The sequence below is a fragment of the Strix aluco genome, chromosome 15 (genome assembly GCF_031877795.1).
Source record: "Strix aluco isolate bStrAlu1 chromosome 15, bStrAlu1.hap1, whole genome shotgun sequence".
In the NCBI taxonomy this organism is placed as follows: Eukaryota; Metazoa; Chordata; class Aves; order Strigiformes; family Strigidae; genus Strix; species Strix aluco.
In genome coordinates this window covers 7,934,629-7,954,368 of record NC_133945.1, presented here as the reverse complement: position 1 = coordinate 7,954,368, position 19,740 = coordinate 7,934,629, and the positions used below count along the sequence as shown (strand labels likewise).

Below are 19,740 nucleotides of genomic sequence, written 5' to 3'. Positions count from 1 at the left end.
GGGAAATAGCTCCGACACCACCAGTGCTTCATGCTCAGGCTGAAGGTTTCATCTGCACCCTCTGTACTCTCAAATTCTTAGAAACATTAGGTCATTGGAGAGGAAACAATTTTTTTCCTTAAAACTGGGGAGGGAGAGTCCCTTAATCCCTTGCTGTTAAATACTATAAAACAATATAAATAACGGCCTCTCTGTTCTCCTCTCCACAGCACTGGTGAGCAGCATGGCACTGCTGGGAATGGGCCTGGCCAAGGCCAAACCCCCACCCCAGGGGGAGAAAGGTAGAATTGGACCCCAGGAGATGGGCTTGAACATCACCTTCCAGCTCAGGTTTGCTTTTGGGAACAGAGCAGATGCCTCTGAAACGTCAAACTCCAGCTCTACGGCAGCTAGAACCAGTTCTGTGAACGTAGCGACACATTAATCCGCACCGGCTGCTGCGGAAAGAGCTACTAAAAACGGGGATAAATCTGGCATAGCCCCAGATAAAACCCTTGTGCCATGCAAAGCCGACAGCGCGGCTGGGAAGGATTGGGTTTGAAATGGTGGATCAAGGGGAAGGAGTCCAGGAAGCTGGTCCCAGGGCAGCACCAAACCCCCACACTCCTGGGATGCTGTGGGCACGGGAGGGAAAGCGGCTCCGTCACCTGGGTTTCTGGTGACAGACACCCATCTCGGGGGGCTGATCCTGGCTGGCTGGGAATGGTACAAATGGGGTCCCCCCAGTCTCACAGCGGGGACAGGGAAAGGCGTACATGGTCCCCAGACTGGGGATGAGACAGCACGAATACAGCCCTCACTGCGTTCTCATTAAGAGTAATCCTTCCCAAACGAGCACGTGCCTCTTTGGTAAATACTGATTTCACCTACCAACAAATCTGAATTTATTTACATCAGAGACTTTGAGCCAGGACTGGTAACTCTGACATAAATTGTCTGAATAATGCAACGTATCCTCTCCTTGCTGGTTGCTATGGGTACTAGGCTGTTTTAGCCTCCATCTATAAACATTAACTGTGAAGGGGATGTGGAAACTTATCTAAAAATAAAATACTATGCCCAAGTCTTTAAGAGGAAGGTCGTTGAGATGGTGATAAAAAAAAATCCCCGTGTAGTGGTTCTGAAGCTGTGAAACACAAACAGGGCATCTGTGAGCCCGGCTGAAGGAAATGGAGGCTGCACTGTAAAGAAACCAACGCTTTTAATTCCTGCTGAGCAATGCCCGAAGGGTGAATTACAACATGCAAAAGCAAAGGGAAATCAGACCATTTCGCAGAGGTGACACTGAGAAAAGGAAGGACCCTCCTCTGTGGAGGGGACAACGCGACGCTGAGACGTGGCACTGCATCCCGGTGTCGGCACAGGAGCCGGCAGCAGCGCAGCTCCCCTTCTCCAGAGCCACTGCCGGCAGCTTGACATGGCTTTTTTTTTTTTTTGGTCATTTACAGCTTATTTCTCAAACTGTTCTGGGAATCTGTAAACACTGGGCCTGAGTCTGGAGCATCACCCCTGGGATCTTCCCGTTCAGGGCAGGATCTAGCTCCGGGCTCTTTGGGACTCGCCAAGGCTGGTGGCAGGGGCAGAGGGGCAGATCCGTACCCAGCTGCTGCACAGCTCAGAAGACAGAAGCAGCCCTTCCCCTCCCTCCCACCCACTGCCCCTGCAAGGCAGTGAAAAATAGCTGGAAGGCACTGGGTGGTGGGGAAGGCAGGACCCTCACATGGCCCCTGGGGAAAAGGAAGGGCTGGATGGGTGTGGAGGGGGCCAGGGCACCCCCACGGCCAGGGCTGGGATATCTGCAGGGCGCGGACGGGGACTGACTCTTCCCCTTGGTCTTCTCCATGCTGGGGTTTTCCCACGGGATGCCCTCCATCCCCCTCGGGCAGTGGTTTAGGTCGCTCATTCACATCTATGTGTTTTTCACCTTTCTCGGAGCCTTTTGCAAACAGTGCAGAGATGCTACAGGGCTCTGCACCGATGGGAAACTGCAGCTCTGGACGGGGTGGCTTCCCCCTCCCAGAAAAGAGGGGGTTTGCTGTTGGGTTTGCAGCAGGTTTTGTTGTTGAGTTTGCAGCAGTTTCCCCTCTTCCTTCCCCAACTGTGTGTGAACGCTCCTGAGCCCTCTCTGTTGCTTCGCCTGAGCTTTTATTTGCTTCCCATGGCTCTTCGGCAGCATCTTCAGATGATCTTCAGGATCAGCTGGAGCCAGAGCTTCCTTGTGCTCAGAGCGCTTCCAAAAGGCCCCTGGTGTCTCCATCATTCCTCTGCTTGCCCTCCAGTTCGGGGCTGGAGCTGGGTTGCTTTTTCCCCTGCAGATCTCCAATAATCAGTGCGGGAGGAGAGGTCGGGAGGTCCTGCACCATGCGGCTCCTGGGAGAGCGTCACCTTCACGGCAGGAGCTGCAGTGACCCATCAATGGGGAACAAGGATCTGGGGACAGGGACCTCCAGGTGCCGCGGGCTGCAGCGAGGAGGTGCTGCCACGCTCGGGCTGTTCCTCTGATCACTTCCAAATACCGCCGGGTGCTCAGTTGGCTCATTAAGGGTTGCTGGGCTAATTAGTAGGATACATCTCAGTAGGAAAATGGGCAAATCAGAGAGCGTGGGGACCAGAGGCACGCTGTGCCGAGGTATCCGAGACACTGCTTTGCAAAAGGCAAAGAGACAAGAGTCTGTCAGGGACCTCACTGCTGCTGCAGCATCTTTGCCAAAGCCTCAGCAGAGCTGTGTGCTTGTCCAGCCTCTCCAACCACCAGTGAGCAGATGTGCCAGGGGGCTTTCCAGGGTGGCATTTAACCCCAGGGAAAGGAGGCTGGGCAGGAACTTGTGCTTTTGTAGAAGCTTTTGGCCCAAAAAGCAAACCCAGGCTGAGTTTCTGGGGTGAGCTGGTGCAAGCCCATGTGCAGAAATGCTGCCGGCGCGGGCACGGAGCAGCCTGGAGCAGGGATGCCCCGTTTCCCCATGGGGTGCTCAGGCACACGTGCCCTCTCGCACCATCCCTGCCGCTCGCTGGAGCACCTGCCATGGCCAATAGCTGCTTTTTTCTGTCTGATTTAGACTGCGCCTGGAGCTTCGAAGCTCCCCAGCAATTTTCCCTCGTGCTGACTCTCAAGTATATAATCAACCCAATTTGGGGGTTGCTGGTCGGGTGCCAAGAGGCGGACACAACCGTCGCTGTGTAAAGACTTCCCGCCTGGGTTTTTGCGGAGCTGTGAAGCTCAAATCCCTTGAGAAGTGCAGGAAGGGCTCTGGAGGAGCCAGGGAAGGGCAGGGCTGGGCAGGGGTGCGTTGGGAGGGTGGGTGGTGTTCTTGTCCCCATCTAATGCGCTCGTAGGTGGGGGAGCCTGGCGAAGCAGCCCCTCTCGCTGAAACGCCAATCAGCAAACATACCTGTTGCTACTTGTTCTTCACGCCCTTCTGTTTCTGTCGATATATTTCCTCTGTGAAAGGCCTGTGGTTGGGAGGATGGGAATTTGGGGAGAGAGGGGGCAGAGACACAAAAGAGGGACAAAAGAAGGGGGGAAGAATTAAAATCAAGACTACTGTGTGCTTCCTTTTCAGTCCAGAAAATCTGCCCTTTGCAGGTTGGCACAGCCCAACTGTTCCTGTTCCTTGGCAATTCTCAGCTCGGTCTCTCCGGACTGTGGAGTGGCTCCAAGCTGCTCCCACCCGGCACCATCCCTGCACGAGCAAGATGAGGCTCAGCACACGCTCAGACTCCCCCTGCACTCAGACTGGCCGTGGCTCCCTGCATCTCCTTCTCCCTTGCAAACACAAAAGACCTTTCATTGCTGAAGTACAAGTGCTGCTTCTGGGAATAATTCTGGGCTGCTCCGTCCTGGGTTGCCAGGCTATTGTGGTGCAAAATATCAGACAAGCCCATCTAAGGAACTACAAAATGCAAGTTCTTCTTGCAGGGTCTCTTCAGATGGCACAATGAGTCCTCTCACTGCCTTCCTTATTGTTCTTGTATAGACAGAATCAGGCACCCGAAAGAAAAAAAGATCTCATTTTGATAAAAATAAACAAATTCATAAATGTTCCTAGAACTCAGCAAATAGTTTCAGAGAGGAAGCTGCCCATTATCAAAACAATTGAAAAACAATCCTCTGTTTTCCTTCTTCCCCGCTGAATTAATTGGAAAAAACATTTCTACTTCTGCAGTTCCCCGAAACCTCGGGAGTTAAAGCTGGTAGAAATAATTAGAAGCTCTCTGGTTTTGCAAAGCTACTCACCCTTCATACAGCACTGCGATTGTGTAGGAAATTGCCACTACAGCTGTCAGCAAAAGGCCAGCTGGGCTTGCATGTCTGTTTTGAAAGAGAAGGAAAAGATCAGGTAAGTACATGGGCTTATGCAAGACCTGGTTTAGAAAGCGAAATGAGACGCTGGGCTCCAAGAGAGCACTCTCTTGCTCATTAAACAGAAGCGAACAAAAGGGTGGGGTTTTTTTTTGTACTTAATGTTAACTGTCTTAGACAGATGCTACTTGGCAAAGACTCTTCCCCAGCCTACTTTGGCGACTTCTTTTAAGTCTGATCCCTGCACGTCTCTGCTAAGAGAGCTTCTGCTTTGATGCTAAGTCCTGAGATTATAAGGCTGTTTAATAGCTGAGCAGCTGCTTACGTATGGCTGTGGCTCCGAGCCAGGGCTATAAGGGAAATGCCTGATGTGCACAGAAAGATGGGCCACCCAGGGCGCAGGAGGCACCTGGCAGACGGAGCAGCGTATGGTACCATATACATCAAAACAGCGGCTGGGCCATCGCAGGGCTGGGATGGAAAAGGTCCCTGCCTGCCCTGCAAAGGGTGCTGGGCAGGTGCTGCACCGGAGCTGGGTGCGTGTGGGCTCGGATCACATTTAAACCCATTTCAAGACGTTTTAGGAACACGTTCTATTGCCTCCCCAAGGCCCAGCCGAATGGTGTCCAAAAAGGGGTCATTGGGCACAGCACGGGGCACCGATGGCACCCACAGCACTGTCTGGTGATGGGCAGAGGTGCTCCAGGGCTGCAGATGCAACAGGGATGACTGTTCCTTTTAGCACCGCGGCCAAAGAATCGGGACCAAAAAGTCCCCATCACCTCCTGCTCTGAAGAGATGTCAGCAACGGCTGCGAACCTGCGCTGCCCACGTGAGGACACTTCTTTGATGCTTGGCCTGAAAGTGTTTGCAGATGCTAGCAAAGGCAGTGGGGGTTTTACTAAGGCCCCAGGATTTCAGCTGATGGGTTACAGTCCCCAAACCAGCTGCTGAGACCACCCCAAAGCATGCAAATTCCCCCAGGTGAGAGCGGCCACACCAGCAGCCACTCCCCACTGGCTAAGCCAGCACCCAGTAGGTCCTGGCCCCATCTTCCCAGCAAAGAGCTTGGCTGCATCTGGCTCAGCACCAGTCACTCCCCCAAAACACCCTTTCTGCATCTTGCACCTCCAGCTAATGGCTTCAAGTGCTGCGCTTAAGTAGGACACTGCTGATTGCCTTTAATTGCTGGTCACAGCTCAGCTGAGGGGAACAAGAGCTGGCTGTCAGCAAAAAAAAAGTACTTAGCTGGTCCTTGGTGAGGATAAACATCCTGCAAGCCTTGTGTGAGGCTGGTCTTGTCAGGAAAACATGCCTTCAGAGCAGAGACTAAACTATCTAAACCTGGTCCCGGACCTGCTGTCAGGTACCACCTGGCCACATCAGTTCCTGGAGAGACACACACACAAATCTTTACCGTTTCACTGTTTCCATTTTGCACTAAGTTTTTCCCTCATTAGGAAGCATCGGGCAACTTCTTCCTCTCCCAACCCCCTGCTATTACATGCTTAGTCATGTCTCCTCCTTGATTCCTATCAGAGAGAACAAATTTGCATGATTGTTTGTTGACAGCAAGACCTCTAATTGCATCATTTGGCTGCAGTGCCAGCTCTGATTTACACAGCCTGTTGCCATGAGTTAAAACACTTCCCTACCAAAGATACACAAAGCTGTCCCCAAACAGCTAATGCTCTATTTGTCTTTCAGGAGAAACGAGGCTGCTCGAAGCGGGCGATGAGAAGCACTTGGGTGAGTTGTTTCTCTCCTCTTATGAGCTTGACCTATTTATTGGGCAACAGCTCGTGTTGTAGCAGGCAGGGTCGACAAGGAGTCAACCATAAAGGTTTTGTGGTCCTGGTAGGACTTTTTTTGGGTAGGAAGTCTGTATGTCCCCAACCCTTGCTGCAGCTCCCCATGGCTGTGGGTTGTCTGCAGGAGCCATGGTCGGGGCTCACGTCCTTCCCCACTGGCCTCGCTGGTCCTGGGTGTTGGATGTGGGACACCCGCTTTGGCCCTTCTTCCTGAAGCTCCTGTTTTCATGGTGACTGGTGGAGGTGTATTTGTGTATTTGACAGACACGTTTTTGGCTGCAGAGCTGCCATTAGCCAAACCAGGGACAGCTGCAGTATCCTGCCAGGGAGAAAAGAGCAGCTCTCGCCCCATGCGATGCTTTTAAGTTTGGACTGGAGTCGTAAGGCAGGCTGGCTGCTGTGTGGCCAGGCTCGCTTACGTTATGTGCTATGTGCCCTTACAGATGAAAATGAATCAATCCTTTGGTCTCTGATACCATGATATGGAGTGTGACACATCACTGAGGGAGGACAGATATGCTCTATGCTTTGGTTCTGACCAGAACCAGACAGCAGACACATTCCTCCGGCATCCCTCCCGCTACCACAGAGCTGGGACGTTAGCTCTGGCCTCTGAGGGCAGACACCGAACATCTTCTGAAAGCCCTGGGACCTCAGAAAAGACTTGGGACTCCCAAAAAAACCTTCAGCAACACGAGCTGAGATCCTAGGGAAGAGAAACAGTCAAACTCATGGCATGAAGGGTTGTGCAGAGCTTCCCCAGGGCAGGCAGGCGGTGTCCTGGTGCCACTTTACACAGCTCCAGCAATTTGTTAACAGCAATTATTTGTCATGCCTCACTGCCCTTTGTGGTGGCAGCCTTTTAATGAGAAAAAGGAGGCAATCACACTGTTGTCTTGAGCTGCTTCAGGCCGCTTTTGCCCAGGATTGTGGTGGAAGACCAAGCCATGTGCACCCGGTGCAAGGTTGCTCTCTCACGGGGGCAAAGAAGGGACTTCTGCGACAGGAACAGCTCAGGAGGGTTCAGCTGGTTCTGCAAAGGTTCTAGGAAACAGTTTGATGCTGATCTTAAATAAAAATATCCTTATAATTCCCCCTGGTCAAATTCCTCCTTCTGTGCTGTGGTGGTGCTGGTTGTCTCCAGTTGCGGTGTGGTACGGGGCGGGGGCTCATCCTGCCCCAGCTCCACCCCCCTTCCCGCAGCAATATCCACGCTGCCATCGTGCCACTGCTGACCCCACGGCTGGCTCTCCCACCTGGCACTGCCACAGCCCCATCAGCGAGCGAGCTCTGGCTCTCAGGCACCATTTCCCAGGGTTTAGACCCCATCCAGTGCCGTGGGTCTGCCAGGAAGGCAAAAACAGCTTCGTGCAGTCGGCGCTGACAACACCAGGGGGAATTTCCAGTGCAGAATGAAGAGCAGCAAGGCTCAGTGGAGACAGGAGAGAAACCATCAGCTTTACTTATTACCAGGGGCCAGAAAGCGCCGTGCATGTGGCTGAAAAGGTGACCAGAAAGTGGCAAAGCACTTCATTTTTTCCCACTGAAGTAGAAGAGAGGCGGTCACACTCCATAGCACCAGTGCAAAATATCTAGTGATAAAGGCCTGCAATGCTCTATGGGCTCCCTGTGTGACACAGCCAGGGCTTTTTCTCCTGGGCAAATAAATAAAATCTGATATTAAATGAAAACCACATAAAACTTGTTACACAGAATAGAGTATATCGCTCATTTACTGCTAAATTACAGCCTATTCATTTCCTCCTAAGCAGGCTATTAAGCTGTGTTGTATCACATGAGGAGTGTTTCGGAAGTGTTATCACCATGCAGTGGGGGAAAGGGTGTGTTGGCTTGTTTTGCTTTCTTCAGAGGTAATTACAGGGTCACACTGATCCCCAGTATCAGTGCCCTGCCCCTGCCGAGTGACACCCGGCGTGAATTTGGCCCTGACTGTTGATTTTTCCACGTGCAGAGCCTGCCAAGGACTTCATTCAGCTGCAGAGCATTTGTGATGCTTCCTCTCCCCAGCACTCGGCCGTTATTTATTTTTCTACAATTAATGCTGCAAGTCTTTTATGACAGCAGAAGATTTTGCACACACAAAAATAGTCAGAAGGCGAGAAGTCAGGGCATGTTGCACTTTCCCTACCATTTTTTTTGCTGACTGCCATCACCAAGAGCTTCTTTGACCCGTGATGCAGCCCAGCACTTTATGCCCTGCCAAGCAGACCCCACGCTCGCCCTGCGACCGGTGCTGTTTGCAGGGGCACGTACTCACATGAGGGACCAGCCCAGGTAGACAGCTGTGCTGCCCCAGTACATGGGATTATCCAGGATGCTGAAGGGGAAGCTGGTCACTTTTGCTTCCATCAGGATGCCAAAGTAATCACCTACAGAGCAAACAGAGGGTTTCTGGTTAGGCTCCATGAAGCTGGGAGCTGCAGGGGGCTTTAGCACACTGATACCCTCCCAGTGCCACGGGGCATCCCTGCCAGGGATGCAGAGTGAAGGCAAACGAGGGGTTTTGCTGCTGACTGAGAAAACAGCAACAAATAGGTTGGCTGTTTACTCTGTGACCATCAGCTTTTCTGGGAATGGCTCTTTGCCCACCAGGAAGGTTTCTGCATTGCAATGAGGCTACTGCAGCCACATCCCTCATCGAGAGGCAGCTCTTGAGGTCCCAACTGGTTGATTCTGGCTTTCTCATTTGAAAACTGCCTGTCTGGTGCCACTTGACGAGGAAGCAAGTGCATAGGATCAAATCCATTTAATGGGGAAATAAGCCCAGTGCACAGTAATGGTGTTTCGAGATGTTATAATCACGACTGCCACCACCAAATGCCCTCATTCAGTGTCACCCTTATCTCATAGTTCAGAGAATTTCTCAGAATTTCAGAAAATAGCACCTCTGCCTACAAAACGCTCAATTATCAGCATGATGATGATGATAATAGGTGATTGTCATCTGTAATGAGGAAAGCTTTCAGAACTGTCAGCATCCAACCAGCTTCCTATCTACCTCGGAGTAATCCTTCCACCCTCCTGAAAGGAGCTTGGAAAAGAAATGACAAGCAAGATGTTGTGCAGCTTGTGAGGGGAATTTTGGGGGGACAAAGGGCCATCTCTGACTTCGACTGGTCTTACAAGTGAGACCACAAAACCCAGCAAGGCTTTTGCTCCGTGTCCAGTGCACAAGACGTAACATCAATCAGTGAGGAGCAGTGCCGGTCCATCAGCCCAGGGAGCTGCCACCACCCTGGGTTGTGCTCCCAGCTTTGCTGCCAGCCTGTTCCCTGACCTTGAGCAAGTCTCCTCCGTCCCTCCTGGTGCTATTGTGCACCGATCATAACATCAGTCTTTCTTATAGCGCAGAGGGTGGTGAGGATTAATGTATGGTGAGAAAGTGCTCTGAAATCCAGATAAAAGGCATTACAGGAGTGCAAACTATTCAAGGTTATTATTATTACCTGGATCACAGTGTAATTTCTTTGACCTCACACGGTGCAAAAACATTTATTTCTAAGGATAAACAGTGCCTGCCCAATTAGACAATGCTTTTGGGCTTTAACTACAGGCCACTAAGTGAGATAATTGCCTGGTATTCATACTATATGTTCTCACAGTTACTTGGCAATGCATCTCTGAGATTGTTCTGGTAGAAAGAACACATCACCCCCTGCCACAGCCCATTTCTGTGCTTTCTTATGTGTCAAAATGCTTCATTATACCCTGCCCGCCCTCGCCTTTGGGCTGAACACTTCGCTCCCCAAACAGCACGGGCACTGGGGAGGTTTGCACAAAGCTCTGGGTCCGTGGGGCTGGCAGGGGCTTATCTGAGCCCGGCACTGGTGGGGCCATGGGACTCTCCGGGCTGGCTCCCTGCAAGCAAGAGCACACAGCACCTGGGGGAAGCAGGCAGCTCCCCCAGGACACAAGCTTTTCCGAATGTAAACCCTGCCTCTAAACCCACATAGGTAAAGAAGATGACCACCAGAGAGGATCTGCAGTATTTTTATATTCAGGCAGGTGCTGAGGGAATGGACTGGTTTACACAGCATCAGCTTAGACATCTCCTGTGCCTCCATTACACCCTCAAAACAGGAATCTGCTCCTTGTCAGGCTGAGGGACTTTGGTGTCTAATTTGGAGTAATTTTTGCTGGAAGTCAGTGTAAGCATCTCACTGCACAGAGTAGGCACTTTGGATCATGGCAGCAAAAAGCCATTTGATGAACTCTGCAGGGACCCCCACGATCCCTGGAGCCCGACCTGGGCTGAAGCACCACCTCTGCTTCCCTCTGGCTTCACCATAGCCCAGTGACAGACTTCGGTCAAGTCAGATTTACTTGAAATCTTGGTCAGCGCTGGAAGGAACCGTGCTCAGGTGCAAGACAGATGGGCTCAGACAGGCCCAGTCACCTCTTGGTGCCCTCAGCCTCGGGGAAGCCAAGCCTTCGTTACTACATTTGTCAGGAAATAGAGCAAACAGCGAGGCAGACGGCGCCGAAAATGCCCGAATCCCTGCGAGGGCATGGTGCAGAGACACGGTGCTGGGAGGATTGCTCTGCAGGGGATAAGGCTGCCAGGGCAAGGGGCCGCATCCAGCCCCTGCACACAGAGGCTGGGGTCAGTGCTGTGTGCGGGAGATGGGTGGCACAGAAAGGTTTGGTGCAGGAGGGTGACTCACGCGGCTGCCACTGCATCGTTTAGCCCACACTTAAGAGACAGAGTGTTCTGCAGCCACTCCAAAGCTTAAACGTGCTGTTAAAAAGGAATATAACAGGCAGCCTCAATGCAGTCTCTGTGCCCTGCCTGGTTCACCCCTCATTGCTGTAGGAAAACCCAAAAAGGAAGGGTCAAGTGCTGTTCCAATAGGTTTTTGAAGTGCTTGGGTGTCAGAGGTTCTCTTAAAACTTCTCTCGAGCTCAGCTATTGACCGTGAGCAGCAGCTGGATGCTGCTATAACCCTCTTCTTGCCAATGCAGCACAGCCCTTTGCTACCTGCAGTCAGAAGTGCTGTCACTGCTGGGGGACCCTGCTCCTCCCGCAGCACCAGCACAGCGCTGAAACCCTGCATGCAAGAGGGTGTTGGAAGTACCAGTCCCAAGAGAGTCCTGAGCAAGAGAACATCCCACATGAGATCTCAGAGACCTGCAGACCCCTTGTCTTCCCACGGCTGGGTAAGAAACCACGCTCAACAGTGTTCTCCATTGAGTGGGCTGAGTTGCACTCGTGGCAGCTCGCACAGAGCTGAGAAGCTGCTGTTGGTGCAAGGATGGACGTTCTGCAGGGCTCCAGCTGGGCCATGCCTCTGTGGCACAGAGTCCCGAGTCAGCCTGGCTGCACCAGCACATGGTTTTGGCATCTCCCCACCCTGACTCAGCTCTGCCCCGGTGCCTGTCGTGCCCCAGCTAGCAGAGAGAGCTGGCCTCGCTCCCTGGTGCATCAGGCAAGGCCTGGAGCCGTGCAGCCTCAGCCTGGGGTGCTGGTGGCAGGGAGAGCCTCCACCAGCAGAGAGGATGGAGCAGAAATGCCCAATACGGGCCACTAACACCTGCCTCTTCCCTGCCCCGGGGGCCTCGGGAGCCACTGGCTGTGCAGAGCAGAGGGGGACAGGGCCACTCTCACTGCTTACGCTGAGCCTGACTCACTTGTTTGCTTTTCTCCAGCGGTTCAAGTCCAGTGGATCCTCCTGTTCGGATGAATCAGGCTTTACGTAAACAACCCCAGACCTGGCTGAGCTTCAGGAGCATTCAAGCAGCTCTCGCTGGCGGGTACTCCTGCACCCGGCCTCTCTGGACACGTCTCCGCAGGCACAGCATCACTCCTGGGGGCTGGGGGTCATTTTGGAGGGTGCTGGTGCCCGGTAGCTGGGGGACAGGGGTGTAACACAGGGCCAGGAGCAGGGCTGCAAAGATGAAGGGTGCGGGCACACATTTGGGAGTGCTGAGCTCTATTTCTGGCTGCAGGATCTTGGCCAACTCAACACATTTCTTTGCAACTCCACTTGAAACCAGGAAGGCTTATTACCTCCCTCTTCTTCCTGGCGACGCTGCAGGGGCTAATTGAATTTGGTTTGTAAAGCACTTGCAAAAGCACAGCCTAAATGCAGTGTCAAAGCTGGGGCTGTGATTATTTCAGCCAGCGGGAGCTGCCCCTTTCCTTAGATATTTATTGTTTCTGTCTCTATTTTATTTTTTTGAATTCCACACATACTGGCATGTTTTTAAAGTCAACAATGCTAATAGAATTACTCTCTAAATGTGAAAGCAGGCACAGTGGAAAATGCCTTCTGCCATAAAGCGGCAGATAAAAGAATCTGTCAACGAACATCAGGTTTATTGCAGAGGGAAAAGCAAACGAGATCTTGCCTTGGCACATGTGTCGAGTGGGTGGGGGCTCGGATCAAGGCTGCCGGACAGCTCACACCCGCTGTGCCAGTGCTGACCTGCTCGCGGGATCCCTTTTCTGGAGGGCGTTTGGACTGTCAGATGATCAGCTGCTTTCCAAAATTTCAGGCTTGACACTGAAGGTGATGGTATCGACTGTATAAAACCACAGCACCATCTTCTTCATGTGAGGTAATGGCATGGTTAGATCGCACTTTGGTATCATAAAGCCAAGACCAAATCTAACAGCCCTGAAGGCAAGGAGGAGGAAGTTCTTACAGGACTCTGCCCTAGCAAAAGACCCCTGCAAGGATTAAATGCACTTTCTAGTTAAGCTGTTGAATATTCAGTGCTTACCTAGGAATGTCCCGGTGAATCCCAGTGCTAAGAAGCTGGAGATGACAAACAAGGTCCCTAAAGCCAAGATGGCCAAGCCCAAGTAATAGGCCCAGTGGGAGTCCAAGCCCTCCAGCTTCGGCTGGCTCTTCATGGCTTCTGTGAAGCTGTCAGAGAGACAACAAGGGCTGTTAAAAGCAGCAACTCATTACCAACATCACCCACCTCTCCCTGGGAGATGCGGAGCTTTGGGAGAGGACCTTTGCCAGGTCCCTACTCAACCTCCTACCAGGAGAAGTAAGGAGCCAAAGCCTTGTGACCAGCCAGGGCTTGACCTGGGGCAGCTACTTCTACATGCAACCCTTGCTTGCTCCTGGAAATACCAACTCCACTGAAATGCAATATCAAAAGCTTTGCCTTGCTCACCAAACCCCAGGTTTCATCATCACCGGGAGCTCTGGGAAAGACGCCCTTGCAAATGCTGGAGGCTGTGATGCCTCAGCACAGGACTTGAAAGGTTGGGAACAATCGGCTGGGTTATCTCATGCTCCCGCCTCCGTTCCTCTCCATCAAAATATTTTGCAGCGTTCATGTGTTAGCCACGTGCCCAGGAGTGATTCATGGCTGAAGCCTGACAGGCAGGGGGAGGATTGGAACGGCGAAAGGAAAATACTAGAGACACACATTTTCAAGTGTGAACACAGCTTCTCAGCTCCAGGCTTGTTCAGGCATTTCAGGTCTGACCTTCCAAATACTCATTTGTGAGTGGAATAATTGTGACCCCTCCCTTCAGCCCCCTGAACTTTGCCCGGAGCAGGACTTGGCAGGCTCAGCATCTCACATAGCTCCGATACAAACGTATGACGACAAAGGAGACAACACTGTGATTAAAAAAATGCCCATTAATAATAGTGAGAGGAGATAACAGACCTGCAGAGCTGTACACAGTGTTTCTCTGCATGTTGCTGACATATGAGGTAGGAAACTTGGAGCCTTTTTTCTAATGAGCACCCTGGAGGCTGAAATTCAAGTGGAATAACAGCTCTCCCACGCCTCTGGCCACCACTGCCTGCCCGGGCCAGGCCAGGAGAGCTGCTCCTGCCCATGCTCCCAGGCTCCTCAGCTGGAAAGTGCTTCCAGGACATTACCTGCAGGGCTTGGGGCAGTTTATTTCCCCGATGTCCAGCTTCCCCAAGTTCTGCAAATCCTTGGATTTTCTTTGTTGTCCAAACGAAAGCTGAGAGAAACAATCCTGCCAGCCTGGCTGGTGGACAAGCAGCTGGAAACACACCTTTCAGAAGCTCAAAGACCAGATGGCAAGTTACATGCAGCAAGCAAACTCCAAGATGATATTTAAACCCCACAGTTTAGGGACCTGGACGGTATGTTTTGTTTTCCTTGGAGCTCATTCCTACTAGGTTTTCTACTGTCAGGGATTTTTTAGGACTCCAGAGCAAGCTATTTAATCTTCACTTTAGACTGGAGCAAGGAAACAAAACACAGAATAAATGTAATGTGCTTGGGAGCAAGCAAGAATACAGCATCTTGGTGATTTACACTCTGTCCCCCATGCTGGAATTTACAGGGAAATTCCCTTTTCCAGGGAGAGGAACGACAGCGTGGCCCCAGGCAATGTAATGGCACATGTCCCTGGGGCTGGCCCTCCTCCAGCTCACAGCACACCTCCCTGTGCTCACCAGGCTTCCATCGGTTTAGCTTCAAATCATTACTGACGGGAACACACAAACCTGGCTGCAACATGAAACAGCAGCAGCAGCTGTACAACCCTTTGCATCATTTCCCTGGGATTTATTTTTAAGTGACACAAGTCTCCCCTATGAGGAAACCCAAATCTGCATCCCTGCTACCAGCGCAGGAAAGCAATCCCCCTGCGGGCATGTGTCTGTCTGCCTGAGCAATCCTGGCCTGGCCCTGCTCTCAAAGCACAACGTGACATCCCTGGGGATGCTCTGGAGCTCTTTGCTCCACAGAGGAAGAGCTGGTCCCTGCCTGGATCCCAGCCCCAGCGAAGAGATGGTGGAGCAGACAGAGGTACAGCCAGAGCACAGCGCTCAGAGGCAGCTTCTCCCTCCGGATGAGCTGGATTCACACCGTCTTACATCCTCGAGTCTCCTCTATCCAATGCTGGTGACCCGACTTAGCCTCGGAGCATGAGAAGAGCAAAGGTGGCTTCAAGAGTGTGAACTGGTTGACTGCGAATCAGCCTTGGGAGGTTTTGCAACCAGCACGTGATGTGGTTTGTTTTGGCAAAGCTGCCTCCCTTGCTCCAGATGATCCCATCCTTCCTTTTCATGGTTGGATAGGCCTGCGTTAGTTATCCTCATCAGCATGTCTTGCTCGGTCCCCTGCTGTTTGGCTTACAGCTAGAGAGGGAGGTGTTTGCACGGAGATAATGGACTGCCTTTCCCTCTAGTAATGTTTTATATCTTCCTAAACACAGTCTCTATTTGCATTAAACATGATGCGCACAGGAGTTTTCAGAATTGGTAAATAAACCTTTTAAGCATTTATGATGCTGGGCCGTGACAAGCAGCACGGAGTCGTCAATTATTCTGGCATCCGTGACTGCTCCTCGGTGGCAGGGGAGCCTCACCGCGCTGCGTTTCACCCTCCCTGGCAGGGGGAGGACAAGGTGTCGGCCATCTCCCTTGCCGGGGGAGCTAGTCATGCAGCCAATCTGTCATGAAACCAGTCCCTTTCACCATGTGCCTCTGAGTCACGTTTGTTACAGCATTTATTCCTGGCTGCACGACAAGGCAGCAGCCCAGCTCGGTACCCAAGAGGACACCAATTAAAGCCACACTTTGTCCCAGTACCTGAAAATGCTTTATGTGCTGAGCAGAGTGATTGCCATGGTGAGGAGCATCCCGATTACCAGCGCAGGGGAGGGGGAGTGGGCTGCGACCTACTTTAATCACATACCTGGCTGCTATCACGAGGACGTCTGCCATTGGAGGGGGGGGGAGGGTGTAGGGCCTGGAAGATGCCCCCAGCTTTGGAAAATGAAAACTAGGGAAATGAGGCTTCCCCTGACCTCTCCCCACACTTGCCAGCGTGAAGCATGACACCAGAGACATCCATTCTCCACCCCAAAGAGGGAAAACCCAAAACCATCAGCTTCACTCTGGCCAAATTGGCAGATTTGTCCAGTTCCTGGCAGGGTGGGAGCAGCTGTGGTGGCTACAGTCAGGCTGCACAACTGCCACAGCGTGCTGCAGGGCTGTGCACGGGGAAGCCATGGCAGCAGGCATCGTTCTGCCCCCGCTTCCCAAATCAGAGATGCACTTGCTCAGACACTCACCCATCGCTACGCGCGCGTCACCACTTCATGGGAAATATAGACTGGTTTGGGTTGGAAGGGACCTTTAAGGGTCATTTAGTCCAACCCTCTGCCATGGGCAGGGATATCTTCAACCAGATCAGGTTGCTCAGAGCCCCGTTCAACCTGACTGTGAATATTCCCAGGGATGGGGCATCTACCACCTCTCTGGGCAGCCTGTTCCAGTGTTTTACCACACTGGTGGGCTTGCATGAAGAAAGCAGGAGGAAGGAAAATCAGCTGCAGGTCCTCTCGCTGGGACACGGAGAGGACACGCAGCCAGGTTTGCACAAACAGGCGCCAATTTATTCAACCAGAGAACGGCAATTCCAACACTAGAAAACTTATCAAACCTACAGCCCAAAATACATCCCCGAAGGCCACATGGAGCACAAAGCAAACCTAGAAATACTGTACTAAGAGAGAAGCAGAGCTTTTGAGGTCTCTGGGCCTCTCTCAGTGGCCCACAGCAAACATATCTTGTCATCCCTTTCTTGTAAAGGAGGGCAAAGACCTCATCCAGCAAACTGGGTTGCTGCTGGGAGCAGCCTAACAGTGCTCCCTTTGCCTGATCCCAAATATCAGCCTGGAAACTGGGGCTGGCAAATGCAACTGAGGCAGAACTGGGCCAGGGGTTGGCAAGCAGCGGCCAAGGTTTCGGTGGCAGCAGCCACCGCTGCAAGGTGCCACACTCACCGTGCGGGATGTCAGTCCGTCCCCTGTGTCTGAGGTTTTGTTCCTCTCGGCAAAAGGAGGCAATGGGGGTAAAACCATCCGGTGGTGCCCAGCAGCACACACTGGAACAAAAGATCTTGTTCATTTGAAAAAAAAGCAACCCCAACCACTTTAAAAATCTTCCTGCTGATACCACCGGCAATTGTTAGCCTGGTCATCATCTTCACAGCTTCTTTTGCCAATAATGACTTTGCTTTTCTGCCAGCGCTGTTGTGCATGTTATTTAGGTCAGTCGGGGGCTGTGGCAGCTTCTCCCGCCACCTCACATCTCAGCTGCCTGGTTTCCTCATCCGGATGCCCGGCAGCCGCGCCGCTGGGGGCTTTTCCCAGCCAGCCATCAGAGATTGCTGGCAGCACGGCTCGGAGGGGGTATCAGCTCCTTCAGGCCACGCTCGATTCCCATCATTGAACTTGGTCACTTCTGCACAAAAGGCCACATGATTCTCAGATCGATACCATTTACACCATGCTCGTTCATGGTACTAGTTCACAAAATTAAATAGTATTGAGCGCAAAGGCACAAGGCACTACCAGGCAATGACAAACAAACCCTTCCTGGTCCAAAATCCCGTCCCAGGGTGGATTCATTTTCTTGGAATTGTCAGCTCCAAGCAAGAAGCCTGTCCATGCAGGAGGCAATACCCAGGGGGTAGCATCAACGGAGGACTTCATGTCAGCCAGCAGCACGGTACCCACTAACCCCATTGCCAAGGGCGCTGCCCTCACAGAATCATCATCATCAAGGTTGGAAAAGACCTTGAAGATCATCTAGTCCAACCATTATGCCCTTGCTCAGCCTCTGCGGGGCTCACTCCCACCAGAGGCATCACAGCCCTGAGCATCCCCCATCTGCAAACCCCCCCCATTCAGGGTGCGCACGTGGGTGTTGCCTTTATAGCTCAAACACCCCAAAACCCTTAAGGTGGGAAGTTCATAAGCATACAAAACCACCTGCACACACCTGCCCCGAGATGGGGAGTTTGCCAGGGTGTGCAAAAGGGAGCGCGGGAGGGCTGGGAGGCAGCACCAGTAGCTAACTGGAGAGCTGATGCAGGGAAGGATATCAACAACGTGGTGAGGCGGGAGAGAGCGACGCTGGATGCGAGTCTGGAGGACAATGAAGGTTGTCACGTCCCATGTCACACAGATAACAGTCATAAACCGCTGGGGTAGCGTATGCAGCGCAGATAGTTCAAAAGTTCATGAATTGTTTTCACAGATAAGAGCCTCGGTGATGGAAGTTCCCTGCTTTTTGCAGAAAGAACACGGCTGTAATGAAAATAATCATTGCACCAAAGCAATTAAGGATGCTTGTCTTGTGCAGTTGACTAAGCAGGTCCCCCCTGGTCACAGGTCATTCTGGATTGCTTCTCAGAAACGAGCCAAGGCTGATAATGAAGCTCAGAGCTAGGAAGCACCTAATTGCTTAATTGAGCACAAGACATTCCTCTTCTTACACCCAAGGTATCTCTTTGGAGCAAAGCTTGCATGACAGCATGACGGTGCTGAGCTGGGGACAGGACCACGGCACAGACCCCTGCATGGGGCAAAGCAGCCACACAGCCCAGCTCCCAGGTGCTTTCAGCCACAATGCCAACCCACTCACAAAGTTTTTGTCTGTTCTGCCCTCCCCTCCTCTGCCCCAGCTTGGAGCCTTTCAAAAATTCAGTTGCAAAAAGGAAGCAGGTTTTTAAAAACAAGAGAGACAACCCGTAGGCTCCTCAATCTCTCCCTGGCAGCCCCCACCCACATAAAGTCCCTAAAGCACGCAGAGAGGAGTTTTAAAGGTTGAATTACAGCACCGGGGGTGGAGGGACCCCCCGAGGCTGCCTTTTTGCTTGCTATCAGCAGCCAGCACACTCTACGCAAGCAACCCCGACCGCCGTGCGCAGCCGAAGCGCGAGGCACAGCTTGCGCTTCGCCGGCTGGATTGCCTCTGCAGGGTTAAGGAGCGGAAAACCTGCTTTCATCAGTGCGCTCGAATACAAGCGACTCGGAAAATAAAATAAAGGGAAAAGCGAAATAGCAAGAGAGGGTGAGATGCATCCCTCCCAGCATCACTGGCCACCGAGATGACTGTGCTCGTGTCGTATGACCCGTGAACCCCTCTGGCCAGCCGAACCCCCGTTTGGACCTGGTTGATACCTTCATGAAAGGGTAAGGGGAAGGATGAGTCCTTTCCAAACAGCACAACCTCTCCAGGCTTGAGCAATAAGCCCTGGGCAGTCCTGGAGCTGAGCTGGGCATGGAGGCAACGAGTCTCCCAGGTCCGTTTCAGGGCAACTCCAGCAGTTGCTGCTCTGATGACCACCCTGAAACCATCCCATCACTCCCATGATTAAGGGCTTGCCTTGCTTGAACAGTCTCCAAAGCCTGCTAGCTGTCACTCTGGCCAAATTCAGTGCCAAGGAAAGGCAAGGGAATAACACAACCATGTTGAAACACCTGGGCAAAATAAACTTCACACTGCAACCATCTGAAATGGCCTTGGCCCACTGTGTGGGCTGGCAAATGCAATGGGCTGATGTCTCATCCATGTTCTGCTGGGGGTGAGCTGCCCCATCTTTCAGGGACCCTTCTCCAAAACCAGAAGTCCAAGTTGGGCTTCTCCAGTTCCCTGGATTGGCCCTTCTGTCTCCTTCAGGACCCACCTCATGGGCTGTGCAGGCAGAGCTGCCCCCAATGAGTCCCACAGCACTCAAACTCCTGACACAGAACGATGCCAGCCCTGGTAGGGCACTGAGGGGTCTGCAGGGGGAAAATGTGATGTACTGCTGGGACAGATGAGGCCTCTTTGGCTCTCCTAGCAGTCCCTCATTGGTGCCTCGCTA

General features: G+C 52.3%; 1 protein-coding gene across 3 annotated transcripts in view; it reads right to left on the bottom strand.

Moving 5' to 3' along the window:
• Window positions 1-1,182: 1,182 nt before the first annotated feature.
• Window positions 1,183-19,740, bottom strand: part of PEMT (phosphatidylethanolamine N-methyltransferase) — a 43,383-nt gene continuing 24,825 nt past the window's right edge. For 2 of the 3 annotated variants that reach the window (XM_074841118.1, XM_074841116.1), the window contains exons 4-8: window positions 12,856-13,001; window positions 8,390-8,501; window positions 4,235-4,309; window positions 3,390-3,450; window positions 1,183-2,641 (exon numbers count right to left, since the gene is read on the bottom strand). In XM_074841118.1, coding sequence (XP_074697219.1) covers window positions 3,396-3,450; window positions 4,235-4,309; window positions 8,390-8,501; window positions 12,856-13,001 — 388 coding nt within the window. In that variant the 3' untranslated portion in view covers window positions 1,183-2,641; window positions 3,390-3,395. Of the gene's footprint in view, window positions 2,645-3,389; window positions 3,451-4,234; window positions 4,310-8,389; window positions 8,502-12,855; window positions 13,002-19,740 lie in introns of all 3 variants that reach the window. The other variant, XM_074841117.1, reaches the window with a different exon arrangement.